The 13,393-nt window shown below is 50.0% G+C and overlaps 1 protein-coding gene across 1 annotated transcript; it reads right to left on the bottom strand.

The window, feature by feature from the left end:
- Positions 1-2,590: 2,590 nt before the first annotated feature.
- LOC116516233 (UAP56-interacting factor-like) lies at positions 2,591-12,977 on the bottom strand. Its single transcript, XM_032228665.1, has 9 exons — positions 12,901-12,977; positions 11,774-11,905; positions 8,871-9,013; positions 8,630-8,751; positions 7,282-7,348; positions 5,752-5,795; positions 5,596-5,670; positions 3,219-3,330; positions 2,591-2,942 (listed from the first exon to the last, which is right to left on the bottom strand). The coding sequence occupies exons 1-9, from the start codon at positions 12,974-12,976 to the stop codon at positions 2,847-2,849; spliced, it is 867 nt and encodes a 288-aa protein (XP_032084556.1). The 5' UTR covers position 12,977; the 3' UTR covers positions 2,591-2,846.
- Positions 12,978-13,393: the final 416 nt, after the last annotated feature.

Here is a 13,393-nt window from a genome sequence, read left to right as displayed (position 1 = left end):
GGAGGGAGGGAGGGAGGGAAGAAGGAAGGAAAGAAAGAAAGAAAGAAAGAAAGAAAGAAAGAAAGAAAGCCGGGAGGGAGGGAGGGAGGGAGGGAGGGAAGAAGGAAGGAAGGAAGGAAGGAAGGAAGGAAGGAAGGAAGGAAGGAAAGGAGGATTCCCCTTGCCGAATGAACCCATCTTGGGGAAGGATGTCCATTTGGGACTCGCATGGTGCGTTTGTGTGTGTGTGTCTGTGTGTGTCTGTGTGTCATGAAGCTTTAAAGCAGTTGAGCTTCTTCCAAGCAGCAAGAAATGACTTGAAAACCCCCCCGGGGCAGAATTGAGTCATTTGCTCGAAATGGGTGATGGGGAAGCATGTGAACTGTCTGAAGACTTCCTTAGATTGGGTGTCATCCCCCTCCCCCAAGAGAAGGACGCTGGGTTCTCCTACCAATTCCTTCATGACACACACACCCCATGCCCAATTCCCCGCCTGCGGATGGAAAGCTGAAAGGAGGAGGTTAACCTTGCAACCATTTCCATGAGCTTGAGAGAGAGAGAGAGAGAGAGAGAGAAAAGGGGGGGGAGGCTGGAAAGGAAGTGAGAGGAAGTGAGCAAGGCGAGGAGTGGGGGGGAAGCAGAGAAGGTGGCTGGCATTTGTGTGGGTCTCGTGGTCCTCCCCAGCCCGCCGAGCTTCCTGTGAGAAAGGCAGCCATTAGCAGGGGGAGCTTTGCGGCGTCTTCTCTGGCAGGGAGGCGGGCAAGAGGAGCCTTGGCTACTCACTCTGGTTTGCTTGCCAGGTCTTTGACAGATGGCAGCGCTGGGTGGCTGCCAGCCAAGCGAACTCCATCTTTATGAAAACCCTCCCTTCGGCTCTTCCACCAACCGGCTGTTGGGAGGAACCTGTGAGCAGGGAAAGCCGGTGGAGAAGATGCTTCTCCCTTCTCTCCCTTCTTCCGGAGTATTTAACTGAGCAGCTGGGGAAGCAAAGGCTGCTTGGCACACACAGACACACACACACACACACACACCCTCCACCCTCCCTCCCTGAAGGAGGCATCAGAGCGTCCCCAAGGAGTTGGAGGCGTCTTTGAAAAAGGCTTCGCTGATTCACCGACGACGTTAAAAATCTTGATAAACGCCTGCTAAAAAGGAATGGTGCAGCAAGGATCATGGCAGCTTTCTCTCACACCTGCTGCTTGTGACTCCTTTCAGTTTACGGGTTTGAATCCTGAGACTCTGCAGACATTGTGGGGGGGGGGAGAAATGTGAGCCTTTGTTTTACTACTACTACTATTATTCTTTTGCAAGTGGAAAAGTTTCTACCTGGAGCAGAACAGCTGGCAGGGGAAAAAAATGGCTCAGAAGAAGGCTGGCAGCTGCTGCCCCCTGGTGGCAGCTCACAGGCAATGACCGATCCCTGCTTAGGGTTGTGGGGCAGGGGGCTGAGCCAGGGGGGGGCTGTCCCAGTTGCTCAAATGCCGGGGCTCTCAAACCAAGGTAAGAACCGAGCACTGGGTTTAACGCAGTCCAGAGGAGGAGCGTCTCTCTGGCCTGCAACCAGCGTCGGATTTTCCTAGAGGCTAACTAGGCTTCAGCCTAGGGCCTCAAGATCAAGAGGGGCCTACATTCAAATTGTTAGCAAAATTAAAATTACACTATTCTAAAAACAGTGAACACTAAAACACTGAACCGAAAATAAGGAGAAATTCTATGCACGTGACTAATAAACAAACATAAAAATGTATTGGTTAAGATCGTTCCAGCGCCGCGGCAGTTGGGGAGCCCGCCCACGTTCCCGGCACCGGCGGTCGGGCGAGAGGCGCGGCCGCTCCCAGTAGCCGCCCCGTCGACGCGGAGCCCACCAGCAGCCAGGCAGGTGAAGGCGAGGGTTACTTCAGCTGACTGCAGTTCTGCAGTTCAGCCGTTCAAATCTCACCGGCTCAGGGTTGACTCAGCCTTCCATCCTTCCGAGGTGGGTAAAATGAGGACCCGGATTGTTGTTGGGGGCAATATGCTGACTCTGTAAACCGCTTAGAGAGGGCTGAAAGCCCCATGAAGAGGTATATAAGTCTAACTGCTATTGCTATAAGAGGGGAAACAGAGCCGAGGAACAATCCAGCGTTCCCTTTTTCCCCCCAGGTAAGCTGGCTAAAGGCCTGGTACAAAACAAAACAGCTTTAAGAAGGAAGCCCTCGGTTATTTTGCCAAGAATCACCATACTCGTTCAGATTCCAAAATAGCTTTATTCCTCCTAAAAAATAAAGTTTGCTAAAATTCAACACAATCCCCAAAGCATATGCACTCGGTAGACAGGGTGATGAGGTCAGACATCCCGACCTCCTCATCCTCCAATGTGATTTATATAAATTGCACCATTTGCACGAGGACTGCACTAGAGAGGGGATGTCATCACCCCCGTCCTGTGCCTCAAAACAGGTCTGAAAAAGTGCTTTCCAGGCCAAACACAGAAAGAAAAAAAGGCAGCCGCTGGAATTCCGGGTTCAGTTGACTCACGAGGTGGTAGTCATGGGCTTTCCTATCCACATGAGGCCACGCGAGGACGTGCTCACTTCTCCTGGGGAGGACCAAGAGCTGAAGATCTTCCTTCCGCAGGTGCCTTTTAATTGCACTCAGCTAGTGGTCATTAGGCTCCTCTCCAGACTATAAAAAAGACTGCTTGTGCCTTTTAGGCTCAGCCTTTGGAGACACGGCTCAGGTGAAGAAGGACCTCTGGAGATCACCATCCCCATTGAGAAGATTCCTCCCAAGCTGCGGTTGGTGAGGGGCCTCCTCAGGTAGCCCCAGGCAATTGGTGGCCTTGGAAGGCTGACGTCTTTCCAGCTTTGGCCTGGTCCCATCGGGGCTTACGGCAGAGTCACCATCCGGCCGGCGTTGCATTCCGTTGAAAAACGGCGTTTGTGCCAAAGCCCAGAGAACCGCTCGTTCAGGGTCACACTGGTCTGAAGAAGAAGGTCCCTGTGAGTTGGCTGGGAAATCTACACGGCGACTTCCTTTTGCTGCTGAAGGTCCCATCCTCCATCTCCACCAAGCATCGGGTGGCAGGACTCAAGCTCCCATCTCAGCCTCCCCATCGGTTAAGCCCCCAAATACCTGATTTGGATCTTAATCTCATTGAGGGGGGACCTTTAAGGACACTTAACCCTCTCTTTCCTTTCATTCCCGGAGGACTTGAGGAGTCCCCAGAGGGTCATTTCAGGCCTGGGAGAGTTTTGTACCTGGTTAGCCATCGCCCGGAAGTTGAATCTTAGCATCACTCCTCTCGGCCGCCAGCGAAGCTGCGGGGCCTGGTTGTTTCGCCTTCTCTGGAAGGGACGCTTCTGTCCTGGCCTGCAAAAAAAAGCCACACTTTTTACCACAATCCAAGGAAGTAGGGAGGGAGGAAGAGGAGAGAAGGAGAAGAAAGCGATGGATAAGGTACAAATATGGTGTATGGAGAGCAGAAGAGCCAATAATTGTTTTGGGGAGTTGATGGTAAGACGAATTGATGTAAACATTCAATAATACAACATGATGTTGGCTATGTAATAGTATACTTGTGATTCAGAGGTGGGTTCCTACCAGTTTGCACCTGTTCGGTAGAACTGGTTCGTCAAATCTACCGAACCGGTTAGAAGAGGTTCCACCAGTGGACCCGGAAAGCAGGCCGCACCTACAGAAGAGGTTCCAAAATTTTTTGAAACCCACCACTGACACACACACACTCACACTTACAAAGAGAGATAAAGAGAAAGAGAAAGGAAGGAAGGAAGAAAGAAAGAAAGAAAGAAAGAAGAAAGAAAAAATGAGAGAGAGATGAAAGAAAAAGAGGACAGAGAGACAAATGAAAGGAGGGAGGGAGGGAGGGAGAGAGAGAGAGAGAGAGAGAGAGAGAGAGAGAGAACACATGGCTGGCAAGCCACTCCCACCAGGTCACATGGCTGGCAAGCCACTCCCACAAAGGAGGCCACACCCAGAGTAGGTTCGAAAATTTTTTGAAACCCACCACTGATGTGATTATATGCTATGAAAATGGAAAAATATAAAACTTAATATGTAAAAAAAAAAAGCCACGCAGTTCTGGGGGTTGAAGTTTACACATCTCCAAGTTGCCAAAAGCTGAGAAACTTTGGGCTGCAGAGATGTGGGGAAAAAGACACCTTCGGTCTTTCTTTCTTCCCCCCCCCCCAAAGTTTTTTTTATATTTTTTTAACATACATATAATATAATCCAAAGTATACCATTACATCTTAACAAACATTTTTTGAATATTCAATAGTACATCAATTCCTCTTGCCATCAAGCCTCGTCAATTTTTATTTGCTCTTCTGCTTTCCATACACTGCATTGTAGTCTATTTCATTTTCAACCCTTCTCCTCTCCCTCTCTCCTCCTCCCACCTCCTTTCTTCCCTGTCATCTCTCTCTTCTCTACTTCTTCTTCCCCTCTCTTTCTCTCCTCTCCCTCTTTCCACACTTTCCCTCTCTCCTTCCTCCCTTCTGTTTCCCTCTCTCCTGTCTCCTCTCTCTCTCTTTCCCTCTCTTTTTCCCCGTTCCATTCTCTATTTTACGTGGTATATTTCCGCCTTTTAGCAAACCCCATTTAATATCAGTGGCGTTAATAATTATATTCCGAAAGAACAAAAAAATAAAAAACTATCTTCCATATTACTAATTTTCCTTTTAAAGGTATACCTTTATATGAATTCCATTTGTTTCCTCCCTCCCCCCCCCACCTCTTTTTTGGCCACTGTGTAAGACGGATTCAAGTTTAATTAATTGATTAATCTGGTCTTTCGAAATCAATTTAGTCATTAGATTTGTGTTGTGGCCCAGCAGGAGCCGTTGGAGCTGCCACCAGACTCCGACAGCGAGGGGCCCTATGAGTCGGCTCTGGAGGATGTGGAGGACCCTGGACAGGGTTCCGATGCTGAGCAGGGCGCAGAGAGACTGGTTGGCCACCAGGAGGCACCTGAGCCTTGGACCAGTGGGGAGGAGACAAGGGAGAGTGATCCAGAAGCCAGCAGTGAGTTGTTTCTGGATGCCCGGAATCGAAGAGCTAATAGGCGTCAGGAACAGTTACGCAAGTACAGGAGGTAATTGCGCTCAGCTGGTGGTCATTAGGCTCCTCTCCAGACTATAAAAAAGACTGCTTGTACACACGCCCCTTTTGCAGAAGTCAACACATTGACTAAAGAGAACTGTTGTAACTAACTTGGCAGGCTGGATTGCTGCCAATGTTTGTCTGAGTTGCTGCCAAGGCCCTTATCTGTTTGTTCGCTTGGCTTTCATCCACCGAGAGGTTGGTTTCTTGCTATTAAAGTACATTCTAGTTAAGCTTGTCTCGGCTTTCGTTACTGGACAGAGGAGGGGGTCAGAACAGATTTCTATGCCGCCACCTAAAATCCAAGCCACGCAGTTCTTTTTCACCTGGTGACACACCAAGGAATTGCCCGGTGGTTATCAAGGGGACAACCATTGACCTGGAGGATCCTAGAGGATCTCCACAGACATCCTCCTGAAGATCTCAGAGGTAAAGAAGCCATGAAAGGACTACTGGTCCAAGACTCACAGTTCCAGGGTCCTGAAATCCAAGGGTGTTAATTGAGAAACGTACCCCTGGGGGTGGCCAGCCTGACGGTTAGACACCGAGACGGTCAGGACTGCTCCGGAGCTGGGCTGCGTTCTCCACCTGCCAGAAGAGTGAAGCCATCATCAATCCATGGAGACAACATAAAAGCTGAACAAGATCCCTTCTTGGCCATTTATTTACCTTCTCCCCCTCATAGCTTTCTGCTCCTTCTTGGAGTTGACTTGCTGTTGGAGGAACAGAAAGGGCAGGCATAAAAAAAAATGAAAGCAAAGTGCTTACAGGAGACAGTTTGTTAAATGGCTAAAACAGGTGCCGTAGCATCTTGGGATTAGAATTAGACAAATGTTTGGGGAAACAGATGGATGGATGCAACTGTTGTGGCCCGCCAGAAACCAGCAGAGCTGGCAGCATATTCGGACAGTGGGGAGATTGGGGGGGAACCTGGGCAGAGGTGGGTATTGGATCTGGGTACTTGAGAGACCGCCTGCTGCCAATTACCTCCCACAGACCCATTAGATCTCACAGGGTTGGCCTCCTCCGGGTGCCATCTACCAGCCAATGCCACCTGGCTATTACCCGGGGGAGGGCCTTCTCTGTGGCAGCCCCGGCCCTCTGGAATGAACTCCCCGCAGGGATTCGGACCCTCACCTCTCTCCAGGCCTTCCGAAAAGCTGTCAAGACCTGGCTTTGCCGGCAGCCCTGGGGGTGATGAGTTCCCTCCCCTCTCGACATGTATGGTTGTGCGGCTGTTGTTTACTTTTATTATTTGTATTTTGTTTTTTATGTTCCCCTTTTCCCCCCTTGAATTGTTCGCCGCCCTGAGTCCTCCCGGAGAAGGGCGACATACAAATAATAAAATTCTATTCTACCCTACCAGTTCGCACCTATTCAGTAGAACCGGTTTGTCAAATCTACCGAACCGGTTAGAAGAGGTTCCACCAGTGGACCCGGAAAGCAGGCCACACCTACAGAAGAGGTTCCAAAATTTTTTGAAACCCACCACTGGCAAGGATCTTGTAACTTGAAAGCTTTAAGACTTGCATGCTTCAATGCCAGAGTTTCTGAATAACTACTTGGACCGACCTAAGTACTAATTCATAATTTCATATCCGATCACATGGGCGGCAAGCCAATCCCATCCGGTGACATGGGCGGCAAGCCACTCCCACAAAGGAGGCCGCACCCACAGAGTAGGTTCCGACAATTTTTGAAACCCACCACTGAACCTGGGCCAGTCCTGGAGTCTGGGGAAGGCTCTGGGTCAGAGGCAGAGTGGGGGCCATGGCCGTCTGACAGTTATCAGCTGCCTTCGGAGTCAGACATCAGTGAGGCAGAAGAACAGCAGGAGCCTGTTCCCAGTGTGCGCACACGCGGAGTTGCCAGACGAAGGGAAGAGCTAAAGAACAGGGGTCGACTTGGGAGTAAGGCCACAGGTGGACGGTGAATGGCCCCTCCCAGAGGGAATAAAAGAGGAGCGATTCTAAAACAATGATAGAACTTGGACCCCATTCACAAGTTTCTGAATGCTTCCGGCAGAGAAGGAAGGAAGGGAGGGGGGGGACCAGTAGTAACCACAGCCAGCTGGTCCTGCCTCAACTCCCCATCTTTAAAATGGGCAGATAGCAGGGATCAGATTTTCAGAGTTATTGCCGGAAGCGAAGGAAGATCAAACATGCCGGTGGGGGAAAGTGCCAAAGAAAGAAAACTGACCCTTTGGTGGAAGTTGAATCTGGCCTGGCTCTGGCCAAAGGCTCGGCCTCGGGTTAACCGGAAGGGTCTGCAGTTTGGAAGAAAGAAAAGGGTCTCCCATTAAATTCAGCCGTCGATGCTGTTCCCAATTCTGTAATCTGAACTGGGGTGTGGACAAAGTTGGTTTGTTTGAGGTTCCCAAGTTTGGGAGTACACTGACGTAGTTCTTTGCCCTCTCCCCAACTCCCCGCCCTCGTGAAAACTCAGAGATGGCCACCTCTAAACCCACCGACCTTGGCTAGAGAAAGGAAGCTAGAAAAGAAAGAAGATCTAGAACCCAGACGACACACTATTAAATGGAAAAGGGGGAAGAGAAGGGGAAAACAGCAAAGAAAATATTAAATATATGTATATATTCAAGAGCGAGAGATAAAGCGGGGGGGAAACATAACTAGGGTAGACTAGCGAAAGTAAGGGAATAAGGGAATCATGCTAAATTATATTTGGGTTAGCGGAAATACCATCCCAAGGAAACATAGAGTTTTGAAATATACCCCAACAATAATAGAAAAAGAAAGGGAGAGAGGAGGAGAGAATGAAAGGAAGACGGGGGGAAGAAGAAAAAGGTAAGGAGAAGAGGGTGGAAGGGGGAGAAAGAGAAGGAGAGAGGGTAGGAAGGGGAAGAGGAAGAGTAGGAGTAGGGGAGAGGGAAGGGAAGAAGGGGAAGGAGAGGAGGAAGGAAGGGAGAGAAAGAGAAGGAGAGAGGGTAGGAAGGGAAAGAGGAAAAGTAGGAGGAAGGGAAGAAGGAAGGGGAAGGAGAGGAGGAAGGAAGGAAGGGAGGGAAAGAGAAGGAGAGGGGCTAGGAAGGGGTAGAGGAATAGTAGGAGTACAGGAAAAGGAAGGGAAGAAGGAAGGGGAAGGAGAGGAGGAAGGAAGGGAGAGAAAGAGAAGGAGAGAGGGAAGGAAGGGGAAGAGGAAAAGTAGGAGGAAGGGAAGAAGGAAGGGGAAGGAGAGGAGGACGGAAGGGGGAGAAAGAGAAGGAGAGAGGGAAGGAAGAGGAAGAGTAGGAGTAGGGGAAAGGGAAGGGAAGAAAGAAGGGGAAGGAGAAGAGGAAGGAAGGAAGAAAGTAGAGAAGGGAGGGATGGAGAAAAGAAAGAGAAAACAAGGAGGCGTTACAACAGGAGGAAGGGATGGTGAATAAAGCAACCCAAACTGTATATTATAACCTGTTAAATGGAACAACAAATGTATAAGAATGACAAATGTCAAGATGAATAACAATTAGGCGAATGTATACTTAAAATGCTATGCAAGAGAATAAAAAAAATAAAAAATTCTTTGACCCCAAAAAAACCCAAAACACACCAACCTCCGAAATGGCAGAGACACCCCTGCTCTTTGGAAGGCCTTGGCTCTTGCGGGGGCTTCTGGCTGAGAGTCCTGGGGGGCTCCATCACCGTTCCTGCCCATGGGGGCCTTCCCTGGCTTCTCCTGGGAAAAGATGCCGAGCAACTCACCCCCTTGGCAGCTCTGCCCTCTACAGGGCTGGCCTTTGTCGATTGGGAGCCCCTGGGAGGGGGCAGGAGAGGAAGGGGGTCTGCTCCTTCTACCTGTTGGGCAAAGGCTGGCCGGTTGAGGGGGCTCCTGCCCGCCATCTGCCCTGCTGCCCTGGGGCCTGGGGTTCCCATCCTGCTCCAGAAAGGCTTCCTGGCCCACGGTGGCTTCCGAAATCCTTTGGGAAATCGGCCAGGTCCTAAGGAAAAAACTTTTGAGTTCCTGGGTAGAATGTATTCTACTTCTGACCTTAATGGAATTGTTATTATTTTTTTTAAAATAGTTTTCATTAAGCATTTTAGTCTTTAAAAACAGAAAAAACATAACAAGAAAAAAAAGCAAGACATACATAACAATGTAAAGTAATTATACAGTTGTATCCGCATTCATGTTTAGCCTTTATGGTTCTCCATTCTGCATTTCCTTCCTGTTGATTCTACCTTCTCTAATAATTCAGTGTAATAACAGTAGTACTGATTAATTGTTCAAGTCACCATTATATTTACATTCTCTATTTTCTGTTTTGGCTTCTGTTTTCTAGCCACTTATAAATTCCATTCCATATTTTGTAGAAGTCTGATTCTTCTCTTTCTTTTAGTTCCAAGGTCATTTTATCCATCTCTGCACATTCAAGTACTTTTCTAATTATTGTTTCCAGTGGTAGGTTTCAAAAATTTTTCGAACCTACTCTGTGGGTGTGGCCTCCTTTGTGGGAGTGGCTTGCCGGCCATGTGACCTGGTGGGAGTGGCTTGCCGGCCATGTGTTCTCCCCCCCCACTCTCTCTCTTTCTCTCTCTCTTTCTCTCTCCTTCCTTTTGTCTCTCTGTCCCTTTTTCCTTTTTTTCTTTCATCTCTCTCTCACTTTTTCTTTCTTTTTTTATTTCTTTCTTTCTTCCTTTCTTTCTCTTTCTCTCTCTGTGTGAGTCTTGTCTGTTTGTATGTGTGTGTGTGTGTTTGTGTGTGTGTCAGTGTTGGGTTTCAAAAAATTTGGAACCTCTTCTGTAGGTGTGGCCTACTTTCCAGGTCCACTGGTGGAACCTCTTCTAATCGGTTCGGTAGATTTGACGAACCGGTTCTACCGAATAGGTGTGAACTGGTAGGAACCCACCTCTGATTGTTTCATCTGTGGGTGTATTGATTGGTTTCTAGTTTTGCGCGAAGGCAATCCTGTCTGCAATGAGTATGTGTAGTACAGGGGTGGGTTTCTCGCCCCGTTCCAACCGGATCGGTTGGAACGAGGCCGGCGGCGTCCTCACGCACGCACGCGGTGTCCTCGCGCACACACGCGGCGCACGCATGCGTATTAGCGTCTGCGCGATGCTCCAGCTGCTCCTGGAGGATCGCGCAGGCGTTCTGCGCATGCGTGGAAAGCGCGAAATTCAAAAAAACCGGGTAAGGAGCGGGCGCGGGTGTGCGGGCGCGCGCGGGCGCAGGGGGGGGGGGCTTCGCCGTTCCCGGAAGTTACTTACTTCCGGGTTCGGCGACCAACCGGATCGCAGGGACCGGTGCGAACCGGTTGAAACCCAGCCCTGGTGTAGTATTATGCATTGAAATTGTTTATCCATTTTCAGGTTTAATATTCCTAATAAGAATGCTTTTGGTTTCAGTTCTAATAATTTCTTCCAACCATTTCTGGATTTTGCACCAATATTTCCTTGTGATGGGGCACGTCCACCACATAGGGTAGAATGTTCCAGACTTATGGCTACATCTCCAACATAATATAAATATAAATATAATCTAATAAACCTAAATCTAATAAACCTAAACTTAAACCATTTGGGGGGTAAATTTGGATACATTTTGGCCAATCTCGCTGGGGGGCAAAATGCCATCTATAAAACATTTTATAGAGGTCTTCTTTGTAGGCTACTGCTGTCCTAAATTTATAATTTCTTTCCCATAGTTTATCCCATTTTTCTAACTCAATATTATAGCCAAAGTTTCTTCCCCAGCTAATCATTGTCTCATTTAGCGTCTCTTCCTCCATTTTATATCTTAAAAGACCCTAACGGAATTAATCCACCGTGTTTGAGCCTCCTTCCTCATATCCTTGGCAGGAATTGCTCCAGATCCTGAGGCTTTCTCCTTCTTTTTATTATTTTTTTCAAACAATTTTTTTTTTGCTACAAATTTTAAATTCTTTGGTAAACCAAGTGTTTTCCCGGAGTTCCCCTTTAACCTTCTCTCATATATATAATTCATTTTACATCATATTTCCATAGGAGTAAGAGATGAAGTAAGAGAAAATGGTTAGAAAAGGAGGAAGGAGGGAAAAAGGGATATATTAGTAGAATAAAATGAAATATGTTGATACTGCTAATGATACATAGCTAATGGAGATGCGAGGGAATTGCATTAACATTATTAATTGGGGATAACTAATGAAGTAAAATGCTTATCATATACAAATTGAATTTGAGGGTATGCGCTACCTATTGAAAATAGAATAACAGATGGAAAATGAAATGATAAATTCGGTTTATTTCTGAAGGGGCAAATAACGATACTGTTTGTGTGTCAAGAAAAAATGTAAGTTTAAGATGGAAAATAAGAGAAGAAAAAAACATGGATAAAATTGGAGACTTTCTCCTTCTTTTTAATGCAACTAGGTTACTTCCATCCACAGGCCAGTTTTTTAAATGAGGTTTTCCCCAATCTGAGACCTTTAATGCCTGCCAAGCCCATCGAAAATTCATTGAATCCAGTTGACCCCAAAGGGAGCCCCCTAATGCAGCTTGGGTACAGTGCCAGCCTCCTGGCGCTTCTCCCCACCACCTCTCTGCTCCAGAGGTGGTGGGGTATCCTTTGCTGGCAATTTTGAAGTAGATTTTCTGTGCCAGCTCCTTGTGCCCTTCGCCAGCAGGGCACCACATTGGGGAGACCTCTCTCCCAAGAGCGAAGGGCACAAGCCCCCCCTTGGCTGACTCTCTCTCCTTCACCCGTCGCTTCCACCCACCTGGCAGGGTTGGGGGTCCCCAGCTCTGGAATCGAGGCCTCCTGTTGCCAGAGGACAGGTTCCGGGTCTTCAGCTGGTGCTGCCAGGGTTTCCGGTTCGGCTGGGCCTTCTGGTTACGCTTGATGATGTCATCTAAAGAGGGCAGAGACGCAGCTGCCCCACACTCTCCCTGGCACTCAGAGGGCAGCTCAACACACAAACCAGCCCAGCCAGTACTGAGCCGAGGTGGCGCAGTGGTTAAATGCAGCACTGCAGGCTACTTCAGCTGACTGCAGTTATGCAGTTCGGCTGTTCAAATCTCACAGGCTCAAAGGTTGACTCAGCCTTCCCTCCTTCCAAGGTGGGTGAAATGTGGACCCGGATTGTTGTTGGGGGCGATATGCTGACTCTGTAAACCGCTTAGAGAGGGCTGAAAGTCCTATGAAGCGGTATATAAGTCTAACTGCTATTGCTATTGCTATTACTACCACACTGGTAAATTTGGTTCTTTGGTTTTAAGGCAACAATCCTTAAACCTTAAACCTTTCCAGGGCAGCTCCGGGAAGGAGAGAGAGGGACTTGCAAACCGGGCGATATTTCCAGCCGGCTCGGAGCGCGTGCCAGGGAAATGCTTGGCAGCGCGGCTCATCCCTCTCCAGAGAGGCGCTGGCAGGGCGCCGGCTCTATTTCTGGCCCTGGGCGCTGGGGAGGGGGAGGCGCAGCAGGGGTCCCAGATGCCCCCTTGGGGAGCGGGGGGGGGAGGGCGAAGCCCGGGACGGGCCTGGAGGGGTCTGGACTCTGGAAGAGGCAGAAAAGGGAAGGGGGAGAAGAGCCGGTCGAAGTTGGGGGGGGGGGCTGAAGTACCTGTTTTGGGGGTGGGGGTGGTCTTCGGGCAAGAGTTTAACGGCATGGGAGAGGGAGAGGGTTGGGGGGATTCCGGAGCCCCGCGAGAACCCACTTTCCTTGAGTCTCGGACGCCCCCCGCCCCATGCCCCCCCCGGGTGGCTGAAGGGCAAGTCGGAGGGCGCTTTAGCTGTGGCTGCCCACCTCCCTCTCGCCCTCCTGATCCTGCCCCCAAGCGAGGGCAGCCGTGGCCTCCCCAGACGCAGCCCCCGGCCCCGACCCTCCCCCAGGAGCCCCAATCTCACCCAGGGAGAGGTCGATCTCCTCGCTGGGGGCGGCGGACGCGCCCGGCTCCGGCTCCTCGATGCCCGGCACCTCCATGGCTGGCCACCGACAGGGAAGAGGGCAGGTCCAACCGACGTGGGGCATCCCAGCCCCGGCGCCGCGCGCTCCGCCCCCCGGGGGTCGCCCGCCTCGCTTTTCGGAGCCGCCTCGTCCCGGCCCGGAGAGCGCAAAGCCAGGCGATGGAGCGCGGTTCCTTCCTCCGGCTCCCTTCCAGCCTTCCCGAAGCCCCCCAAGCCCTCTTCTCCCCCTTCAGTTCATTTCCCTTCCAGCCCTCCCGAAGCCCCCCAAGCCCTCTTCTCCCCCTTCAGTTCATTTCCCTTTGAGGAAGGGAGGTGGAAGACCCCAGAACCGCGTGCCAAGGTGCCTTCCCTCTGGGCGAAGGCTCGCCACCCCTCCAGTGCCCTGGGGGTTTCGTGCCATTGCGTCCCAGGATGCCCGGCCAGGACAGAAGGC

The sequence above is a fragment of the Thamnophis elegans genome, chromosome 12 (genome assembly GCF_009769535.1).
Source record: "Thamnophis elegans isolate rThaEle1 chromosome 12, rThaEle1.pri, whole genome shotgun sequence".
Classification (NCBI taxonomy): domain Eukaryota; kingdom Metazoa; phylum Chordata; class Lepidosauria; order Squamata; family Colubridae; genus Thamnophis; species Thamnophis elegans.
The sequence above is the reverse complement of the archived record's forward strand: the minus strand, read 5'-3'. Positions and strand labels throughout refer to the sequence as shown.